We start from the raw sequence: 11,544 nt of genomic DNA on the forward strand, positions 1-11,544 counted from the left end.
ATATTTTCGATAAGAGAGATCTTATTTTTATTTTATTTTTGATCAATTGATGTTGTTGTTTTCTTTAATAGTTCGTGTTTCCTTTGATTAGATCTCGCAATATGGAGTCCGTTTGGATTAGTTGATAGTAAAAAATTAATAATAAGTAAGTATTATATTTTGATTTCTTAGGTTTGCGATATGAAGCCAATACGAATTATGTCTCCTATGTTTATTTATTTATGAATAACTATTATTCCATCCATTCATCTTTACTGGTTCACTATACTAAAAATAGTTGTCCAATAATACTTGTCTAGTTTAGAAAATCAAGAGATAATTTATCATTTTGTGTCTATTTTATCCTTGTTATTAAATACTATTCAATATCTCATACATTTCTCAAAGTATTAAATTTAATATATTCAAAGGATAATATAGTAACATTATTGTTATTATTTATTGTTTCTTAAAGTGTGTACCGAATCAGAAGTCAACAACTATTGTTGAGGAGTATCAAACTTTCATTATTTAGCAAGTAAATATTTACAAAACCAACTGATTTTAAACTCAATCTGTTGCTCATGAAATTCCAAAACAACTCCAATACATATAATCTTAACTAGAGTAAGGATAAGGATATAGAAAGTCACTTGTAAGGATGGTTACCCTCCTCTCCATATCCTATTAGATATCCAGAATTTCAACTTCCCATATGTTGGAAGGCACACTCTACTCCATCAGACCAAAGATTTCTTGGTGATTTCATTTATGCTTGGCCAGGTAAAGCTTCTACAGTAACTTTGAATTGACTTCATCATCTTTGCTGAGTTAATGAACATTTGTATTCAACAGAATTAGATTTCAAATATCACTGATTTAATCAATTGTACTGTACTAGCATAAGATAGCTTTTTGTTAGTAGTGGTTGTCACTCCACTATTTTCAGTTTCTTGAGGCAGATCTTCAAAATGACTCATAGCTGAACACAAATAATTTAAAACTGAGAGATGGCTCGATCGATTATTTGTACAATGTCATGCAATAGCAATTTGAATATATACAGTGTCACATTAAGACATTATGAACACAAGAGGGATGGATAGCAACAGCTTCCAGGGTACAATAATTGAAGATTAGCAACAGCTTTATTTCAACATCATGTAGGACCTAGAATGAACTGGGAGGGATAAAACAATATGCTGCAGACTTAGGTGACCATCAAATGCTGCAGTCTTAGAAAGGGCTGATCCTGCGAGCTAACTTTATTAAGATTTCTGGAGCAAGCCGCTTTCTTGGAGGTGCCATAGCATCCTTAGCAAGAGCTTCTTTGTCGTTAGCATGTATATATGCTACTATACAGTCAAAAAGGTCATCTTTACCACCTCTTAGAGGATCCTGCAGTTCAAGATCAATTAATTTTCAGCAAGACACTGAAATTTCATCTTTTCCCTAATGATTTCAGAAAAATACTACCACGATAAGTAGACTACATAAAAATGAACGAAGAGTGTGCATACATGAATGAATAAATCCAGGTGAGTTTTTCCATCATACAAAATCAATTCAGCTTGAACTCCCACTCTGTGAAGTGTATCTACAAATGCTTTGCTGCAGAGTACGAGCAAGTTCAACATGTTATTATACAAGGTCGCACTCAAATGCGATAGCCATTCTTTAAGTAATCCATTAAAGTAAAAGTGGTGGGTCATCATTGCCCTTCAGAAGGAGTTCAGACCTTGAATCCAATGGAATGGAGCTATCTGAAGAACCGTGACATAGGATAATGTGAGGCAGCAAATGGACAGCAGCTTTAGAGCTCCGATCCTGTACCATAATTTCAGGAGAGAATTTTTGCAATGACTCCTCCCCTTCCATTATACTGTAGATGACAAGTTAAAATCTCAACTTCACAGAAAGGCAGGTGTGGCAACATAAGCTAACTAAGGGTTTGTTTAGCATGAAGAAAAATATTTTCTTGGAAAATGTCTTTTTTGGGAAATAAGTGAGTTTCTTATTTATTTTCTTATTCGTTACATAAGCAAAAGATATTTATCCTCAAGGCATTTGTATATAATCTTAGATAATACTATGGGAGGGAGGGTAGGGTACGGGTGTGGGTGTGAGGTGGTTGGTATGGGGGTGAAGATGGAGTATGGTGGAGGGTTGGGAAGACCCAATAAATGTGGAATATCACTTGTGAAGCTTGTTTTTTCTACTTCCACTAGGGAAGTCATTTTCCTCATTTATAAGGAATTTGTTTTCCTAGAGAAAATGTATATCCAAAAATTTTGGCCAATCGAACATGAGAAAATTGAAAATGTTCTCCTCCATACCGGACACACCCTAAACTTTTGCTTGTTACGTGAGATAATGCTGTTAGCGGATATTTACCTCAAGAAAATTGAGCGATATAACCCTCTATTATTGAAATGGTCAACTAAATTGGGCAAATTATACCTGTCAAATCAAACAATGGAACACCAATTAGCAAGAAATCTATCATAAATAAAATAAAAGAAGAGCATACCAACTGAAGGAAAATAAGACATAAAATGCACACAATTCTTTGGTGAAGCATTTGCAACACTAAAAGAATGCTGCGGGGAAAAAGAAGGATAACAGAAACATGATATAATGGAAGGAGCAGAAGTTTAGGGAAAGAAAAGGAAAAAGAAGAAAATCTAATTCCTTTTATTTGATTTTGATCATGTGAATTGCAACTATCCAGATCGAAAATAATAACCAATAATAACTTTGCTATGAAACTGGCCACTTACGCGCCCGACAAACCAAAAAAAGCTTTTATTTGGGAGGTGCTCCAAGAAACAGTTTCTCCTCTAGATTCTTTGATCGCCTGCCTCACAAGAACACAAGAAGAGATATGTGCACCAGCAGATTGACCCGTGAGATAAATCCTGGAAAATTCAGACAGCATGACAGAGTTGAAAATATCAAGTCTTTGATAAGTAAAGAAAGGCTACTTAGGAACTGTCCAGTTTTTCTACTTCATATTTTTCTGCTCTAGTTTGTATAGTGAATAACTAGACAGTCCGTCAAGTCATCTGAGTCCAGAAGAACTGCTATCCAATGTCCTTCACATCCATAAATAAGAATTATGAAGTGTTGTACAATCTAGAGCTGAAAATAATCTCAATCATCCTTTTTAGTGATCTGGGCATGCTTATTCAATTCTGCTCTAGATGCAAATCAGGGGAACAATATTAAACCTATTTGGATCACCACCATAATCAGCGATGCTGCTGCAAACAAATGAGATTCCCTGAGACACATCTTCCACCATATCTCCAATTGTTCCCTGTGGAAAGTTTCTGCAACCAAAGAGTCCATTATGCATCTCGAATGTGGACAAGAAAAGTATGATAGTGTGATGGCACTGCTGACCAAAGAAAATGGGAGGGCAGGGAAAGTAGTAATTGATGCAGTGTATATCATACTATATAATGATGTTTTGACCCCGTCAATATCTTTTTGGAAAAAAAAATTATTTTTTCACGTAGTGATACTAAAGGTTAACGCAGAGCCTTAAAGATAAAAGTGGGGCCTGTCCCATATATCAATACATAACAGATCAACTAAGATTGCCTTGTGGAGAGTGAATATGTTAAGCAGAATTGTGTTCTATTGATTCACTATAAAAATCATGTCTTGGTTCCCCTTCTATCTAACGAATCATCCAGGAGAACCAGTAATATAAAACACATTGCAGCATGAAAGTGGACGACAACCTGTAGTTTAAGAATTCAATCAGTTACCTGTAATCGATGCATGCCACTATAATGTCATGTTCTGATAATTGCTTTCCTAACAGAGAACCCCAGGCCTTGTACCTGCATGAGTATGTGGGACTTCAGCATCAATGTTATATTCAGATAAGCACATCATCCATCCAATCCAGGATTGAACATGTCACGAATAAAGTAGAACTAATTAGGGATATATAAATGCTAGAATCTATTCAGAAGGACCTGAGCATAACCAATTTTGCTTTTAGTTCCAGTTATTGATCTCATGTGTGTTATTATGGAGATGTTCCTGTGAGGCTAATAAATCATTGTTCGGAGGTAACTCAGTCATGCAACATGTTTGAATCTTTGTCAAGGCAGAAAATCTGAGGAGAAGGAAGTTCTTATTGTTGACGTTTGTTTGTGCAACTAGTGAGGAGAAAGACCACTTTATATAAGCATCTTAATGTTGCTACTCTAAACCTAATATTTAATGTTTATGGAAGTCATGCAGACCATGTCCCCATACAGTAAAGGAGCTCTTTAGTGCTTCTATACATTTCATGAGTAATGTCAGATTTGTAATCGGATGAAACTCCATGAGTTCTTGATGGGGTTGAAATTTCAGTGTCAATAACTCAAAACCTTTATTTGATTGGGTATATTTGACCCCGACAGGAATTTTAATGGGTAATTCTTTCATCTAAATCAAGAAAGGGGAAGTTGCAAAAAAGGTGTTTATCTACCAGAGCCCAGGTTTTATTCCAGTTTAGGATACAGTCTATCCTTGGAGGCTTCCAGCACTTCACAGATTTGTTGTATCTTGTGGATGCCATCCTAACATGCATCCACCTAACTTTCTACTGAAAACATGATTGAGATATTTCGCCAAACACACACGTTAGATTCTCAATATTTTTTGTCTTCAGAAATCATCACTAGTAGCTTCATGAGAACTACAATAGCTTGAGAAGGCAAACGACTGCTGGAATCTATTTAAAAAATTGATAATTCTGGAATTTGGAAACCATAATCAACTGCCTGCTTATCCCAGGCTGTAGATAGTAGTAGAAGAGATCTGAGATCATTCTACACAATTGACAATGTTTCATACTTCTCCTGTTGTCCATACATAAATTATATCCATGCTAAGGAAAGAAACTTGACTATTTATGGGGTTAAAACAGAGCATCTCGAATCTACTACTACCTCGTCCATTGAGTATAACAGAGTAAATGATGGTATAGCAATGAACATCGATATGATACTAGGAAATATGGTCCGAAGAATCTCAATAGTAGTTCCATGAACAATCCTTTGCGGGATTGGATTTTTTTATAGTGGAAATGCCATAAAGCGCGACCCGAGATCCATGATATGAAAACCAAAAACAGAATAACAAAGAAAACTTGTAATTTGATGCTATTATCATTGTTTTGTAATTAGTCGATAGGGTCACTCAGATACACAAAATTTACAAAGCTGATATGAATGCATCACCAGGGATAATTTCCTAGAGGAAATAATATAAGAAAACATTCTCTTTAAGTCTTATGTTGTTCAAGTGCAAGAGTGGCTACAGCAGTCTTAGTAAGTTAGGAATACTCTTTATCAATTTCATGAAGAGAGCAGAAACCTAATATCCTATATACAAAGTTAATGATAGTTCATAGCACCAGAGAGGTAATTAATGATACAAAAAAGATTACATACTAGAGGAATTTAAGGTTTAGAATGATAGAAAGAAGAAGTATCTAGATTTCTTACTCACCCAATAATCCATGCTCCACCTGTTACAAATACCACAACTGGCTTTGGGCTGTCTATCTTTGCTGGTAGATATAAGTCCAACCTGAAACATAATGTCAGTTTGAGTCGACCTAAGAAAGTAGGTCAAGGAGAAAAGAAGACCAAAGGACATACCTATTCCTCGGCTGATCACCATAGACAACACTTCGCCGGACCAGTGGTGAAAAGAAATAATAAAATGCAACTGTCACAATTGACAGAACAAGTTAAATTTGATCCCGTTGTCACAGTTAAAGACATATATAGTTGCCGAATAAAAAAATAAAAACTGCACATGTCTCTGTCAGAGGTGGTCCTAGGTAAATGTGACACATAAAATGACTACAAAGACATCCCTCTCCATGCTAACCATCCTCCAACACCCCACCCCCACCTAATGAGAAAATGTGCCACAACAAAAATATTTTGTCACATGAAATGTTACAACGATTAAACAGGCTTTTTCATGACTGCTTTGCAGTAGCTATTTGCTTCTAGTGGGAAATGGTGACAGTATAATCCCAACAAGAATGCATCATCCAATTTCCTGATTTTAGTTTTGTTGTTTGAAGAACTATACTAGAAAAGTGACTTTGCCAGACATGTGAATGAGAAATATTAGGGAGTTCATTTATAGCGGCAATAGGCATTACTATTTATACCCAGCTTTCTAACTCTTTAAGAAGATAGTCATAACACTATTCCATAACAAAGAACGCATTAGCTGTTTTACTGATTCTGGTTCTTCTTATGGAAGAATTATATTAGAAGCAAACCTATATGAATGGTTAAAGGACATATTGTTTAGCTTTAATACGAGTGTTGTACACCAGAGAAGGTATCATCAATTCATCATTCTTCAATATGAATGGATTGGAAAAGAGCATCTTTTTTATACTCACCTTGGATAAAACCAGGCATAAGTAGCATTGCATATAAGGCAAGACCCAAAAATCTTGTAATCCATCGATAACCTAACCTGAATAAAGGAAGTAATAAAAACCACATCTTGTTGATAATTCCTCTATATCTTGTTCAGTCGCAACTAAATAGTTTCTTTGTTCTTGAGTAGGTTTAAAAAAACATGTTTGTTACAAGAAAATTATGTATGGTATAATTATAACAACAACATACCCAAAATTTTCCCATGGGTGGTGTCTGAGGAGGGTAGCATGTACACAAACCTTACCTCTACCTTTGTAGGGTAGAGAGACTGTCTCCGATAGAGCTTCAGCTCAAAGGAAAAGTTTTGAAGCAGGGTTGCAAGAAAAAATATAACAGTGAAATATCAACAGACAAAGCAAATGAAGCAACAAATAGTAATACACAATGAAGAATAAGAAAAAAACTACACACTACAACTAAGGTTCGTACCCTCCCTTTCCAATATGATGTGTGACACAATTTGGCCACCGACTAGCCTTCTACTCCTAATCATCTACCTCTATAGCTAAGATCATGCATGGTATAATCAGAAACCGGAAATCTCGAAGAAGGCTCTGAAAATTCTACTAGTATAATTTCATAAACTTGACTACAGTGAGAAATTCCAAATCCAACTAATGCTCATTCATTCATATACCGGTTAATATAAATGATTCAAATTAAAGCTAACAAAGTAATTGTGTACGAAAAAACAACATTTATAGCATCACTATCATCCTAATTCCAATTTCTTCTCCGATATAACCTAGGAAAATGAATCCTCTGTATCCATTTGAGCATATTTAAAAAATAAAACTTGATAACAGTAAAATTCCAAATCAGAGCAAGTTACCCGAGATAACTAAGAAGCTTGAAACTTAATCGAGTAATCAAATAGGTCTCAGCAGCAGCGTGTCCAATTTCACGGCTAAAGGATCCTTGATTATATATCGTGGACTTAGTTTTGCTCGATGGTTTTCTCCTCCGCTGGTAATTACTATATGGGATTGAAGGCAAAGTTGGTAAAGTAGAAACCCTAGCTAGTAAGTGAGCAGTATCCCCTTGATTCTCCATATCCGCGCCGAAAGCATGCAAAATTCCGATGAGAAAGGGGAGGTCTCAAATTTTACTCAACAAGTGAGAAGATGATTCTAGGTGAGCCGGAGAAGGTGAACTTTGGCGGGATATATAACCCTTTAATTATACTCATAAAAATACAGTTTGACACATCATATTCACTGGCAAACGATTCTATGACTGCAGACACACACTCTACTTTCCCCTGTATCCTACTATCCGCGCATTTATTTCTTCATTATATTTTATTATAAAAGGTTTACTCCCTCCGTTTCATTTTATGTGGCAACATTTGATCGGGTACGGAGTTTAAAAAATAAATGAAAACTTTGAAATGTTTACCAAATTGCCCTTTCAAAAGTAGACTCATTTTTCTCTATCCTCATAAATGTATTGGAGTATTATTTTAAGATTAAGTGAGACCAACAAGGATAAAAGAGAAATTGTACCTTTAAATACTAGGAAATGTGACATTCTTTTTGGGACTGACCAAAAAGGAAATGGTGCCACATAAAATGAGACAGAGGGAGTATTAAATTTTCAAAAAAGAAAAAGAAAAATAGGTGTGTCATTTGTTAAAGTTTTGGTTCATTTATGTTATTTTCATTTGAGAAAAGACTTATCTATGTCATTATTCCTCCTATTCTATATTAGTTGATTATTTTTCTTTATACAAATAATGGCATGAACGAGTCTTTTCTCAAATTGAAATCGCATGCATGATCCAAACTTTTAATATATGGCATAAATAATTCTTTTCTCAAACTCAAAGTTCAATGATATATTTGAGTCTTTCCAAGAAACTTTCAAAAACAGCAAACATTAGGTCTTAAAAACTTTCAAAAACAGCAAACATTAGGTCTTAAATAGGACTCTATAGTTATAGTTTGTTTAGTTACGCATTATAGTAAAATGTTAGGAGAGGATAGAGGAGAGAGACGAGCGAGATTTGAGAAAGAGAGGAGATAGTGTATGAAAAAAATACAAATACAAATCAATTTGTATCAAAATGAATACATATTAAGAGGAGAGGGGCAAGCAAGACCGAGAGAAGGAGGAGAGAGGCAAGCAAGATTGAGAGAGAGGCGAGTGAGATATCGAGAGAGAGAGAGAGGGGAGAGAGAGGATTGTATTGTGTATTTATTTTGTATCAATTGTAATCGAAATACAACGAATTGTATTTTATATTTATTTTGCATTATATTATGTATTTATTTTATATTAATTGTATTCAAAATATAACGAATTACATTTTGTATTTATTTTACATTGTATTTAATATCCGTTTTGAAGCCATCACGGCGAAAAATAACCGCAAGAAATATCAAAGAGAAGAAGATCGAGATCAAATCTGATATAATAAAAAACAAATACGCAAGAAAATGTAGATTAGATGCAAGAATTCACGAGAAAGATAACAATATATATATATATATATAGAAACAAGAGGCGTGAAGAACCTCATCATTAGAGAATTAGGAATAGAAGAATTGATTCTCTTCTTTGTTTGCTTTGCTAGAGTTGCTGGCTCTTAACGTGAACAACTCGTGAGAGAGGGAAAGAATTTGCTATAAAAATAACATATTATTATTTATTATAATATTTTTAAATTATAGTTATTTTTCATAAATAAGTTGTAATTTTTGTCATTTTCCATAATTATCCATTTAAATTATAGTATTGATTTTATTCGTTTAGTTTGAAAAATTATAACGACTTCTTTCTTTCTAGTACAATAAAAATGAATTGTTGATATTTTTTTATTATCTAAAAGGAATGAATTTATCAAAATTTAAGCATGTATTAATTATTATTTTTCAAGATTTTCCTTCTCTTTGATGGAATTTTAAACTATTTTTAAATTTTAAATAAAGACTATTTCTACTTTTACAAATATATTTGAGAAGAATCAAAAGAGTGATATTGACTTTGATTAATGTCTATGAATATTCTTTTAAGGAGTGTGCCACACTATTCATATATATGGGATTGGAGGGAGTAATTCCTAGTTTATCTTTATTATTAGTTATATTCATTTTTTAAAGCATCGAATTTGAAAAACAAATAGTACTAAGGTGTTTCTGGTACGAAAGAAAATATTTTTATAGAGAAATAAGTAAGTTTCTTACTTAATTCTTTTTTTGTATTTGGTATATAAACAATAAATTTTATTCTAAAAATATTCATACAATCTAGATAAATATTATAGCTAGTGCGAATGGGGGCTAAGGGAGTGAAGGTGGAGATGATGTGTGTTGGAGGATGATAATGACACAATCAGTGTGGAATATCACTTGTACCTTCTGCCCAACAATACTTTGTCTCTATCAATTTATGTGATAGAATTTAATTAGACACAAAATTTAGAAAATATGAAAAAAATTACAATGTTTCAAAACTACCTTTAAGATAAACAAATTTTTAAATAGAAAGAGTACGCATTTATAAATTTTCTATCAAATAAATGAGACATAACATTTGTAAAATAAGAACCATGTCAATCTATATGAAAAAAAATTAAACAAAATTTGTCACTTAAATTTAGACATAAAAATACTAATTTTCTTAAAATATTAAATATTTTAAAATAATTTTTCAAATTTTTAAAACGATTAATAAATATTGGACTGGATGAAATCTTTACAGCAGTAGATTTAAGCTCAGTATAAATACACTAGGCAAAGGAGCCCGTGCAAGTATGGGGCCCAACGTATGGTGTTTTTTTTGTTTGTTTTAATTTATGTAATAGTATGAATTAGAGAGTCAATCAAATTTTTATATGATTTTTAAATATTTCAAATTATTAATTAGTGATGTATAATAATTTTTACATAATTTTATCATAATATATGTTGCTCTTGTCGTTCCATTTTATATGGCACTGATGAAATTTGGATAGTCAATCAATTTTTTCATATAGTTTAGATTTTTGTATGATTTTTAAATATTTTAAGTTGTTAATTATTGTGATTTATAATACTTTTATGTTGTTAATTTTAAGATGATATATGTTACCCTCATCGTCCTAATTCATATGACACTAATTTTTTCATATAGTTTTAGATTTTGTATGGTTTTTAAATATTTTAAGTTGTTAATTATTGTGATTTATAATACTTTTCTATAATTTTCAGATAGTATATGTTACTTTATAGGGTAAATCACATAAATATGCTATATTAAAAAGGGTAAATCACATAAATATGCTATATTAAAAAAAATATTTACCATCTATGACAATATAACTTTTGTAACTTAATATAACAATTTTTTCAAATTGAAAATGTTGTACGATTTATCTTCGCTTCGCTTCCTCCTCTTCTTTTTTTATTCTTCTTCTTCTTTGTCTCTTTCTCCGTCATTTTTTTTCTTCTTTTTACTCTTTTTCTTCTTCTTTAGAATTTTTATTTAATTAACTATCCTCAAATTAATATTTGCTCATATTTCACTATCTTTACACAAGAACATGACGAGAAGAGGAACAGAAAGACTAAAAATTTGTATAGAAATATGTTCTCAAGCAGAAATTTTAAATCTCTAAAATTACGGCGGCAAGAGTTCACCATTAATAGTCATTATAAAGCTTCAAATTTTGGATTCATTATTTGAATTTTATGAATTTATGATTAGTTTGGATAGGTTGTTCCTACAAATAATTGAAAATGACGTTTGTGGTTTATATCTCAATTTTAAGAGGGTTTGGTTAAGTTTATAATTGGTAACACACTTATACTACATTTATAATACATGCACATTACATTTTTAATACATATTGCAAATATCACTCATGTTCTTAGTGATACAAACCAAAATAATTTATAAGACACATATAATACATGTTTTATTCAAGAATAATACAAGTTTAATTCAGTTTATCTTGTCTTTCGTTAGTTACGTTTTTCATTTATTCTTAATTTTTCTCTTCTAATTCAACTTTAATACTGTGTAATACACTTTTAATGCAAATTTAAATCATTTTGTAATTTATTATTTGTTACTATTAATAAGTTTAATTCACTTTATAGATCAT

General features: G+C 32.2%; 1 protein-coding gene across 5 annotated transcripts; it reads right to left on the reverse strand.

The window, feature by feature from the left end:
- Nucleotides 1-944: 944 nt before the first annotated feature.
- LOC102602467 (isoprenylcysteine alpha-carbonyl methylesterase ICME-like) lies at nucleotides 945-7,725 on the reverse strand. Of its 5 annotated transcripts, none has more exons than XM_015307575.1 (11): nucleotides 7,291-7,725; nucleotides 6,416-6,492; nucleotides 5,649-5,718; nucleotides 5,497-5,577; nucleotides 3,756-3,830; nucleotides 3,210-3,311; nucleotides 2,760-2,897; nucleotides 2,374-2,439; nucleotides 1,718-1,861; nucleotides 1,500-1,590; nucleotides 945-1,377 (listed from the first exon to the last, which is right to left on the reverse strand). In XM_015307575.1, the coding sequence occupies exons 1-11, from the start codon at nucleotides 7,509-7,511 to the stop codon at nucleotides 1,216-1,218; spliced, it is 1,227 nt and encodes a 408-aa protein (XP_015163061.1). In that variant the 5' UTR covers nucleotides 7,512-7,725; the 3' UTR covers nucleotides 945-1,215. The 5 variants fall into 5 exon arrangements, 4 of the variants coding, with proteins under 4 accessions (XP_015163061.1, XP_015163063.1, XP_006344834.1 ...); XM_015307577.1 differs by having other exon boundaries at nucleotides 6,416-6,487; nucleotides 7,291-7,367; XM_006344772.1 differs by lacking the exon at nucleotides 7,291-7,725 and adding an exon at nucleotides 6,648-7,284 and having other exon boundaries at nucleotides 6,416-6,487.
- Nucleotides 7,726-11,544: the final 3,819 nt, after the last annotated feature.

The sequence above is a fragment of the Solanum tuberosum genome, unplaced genomic scaffold (genome assembly GCF_000226075.1).
Source record: "Solanum tuberosum cultivar DM 1-3 516 R44 unplaced genomic scaffold, SolTub_3.0 scf00060, whole genome shotgun sequence".
In the NCBI taxonomy this organism is placed as follows: domain Eukaryota; kingdom Viridiplantae; phylum Streptophyta; class Magnoliopsida; order Solanales; family Solanaceae; genus Solanum; species Solanum tuberosum.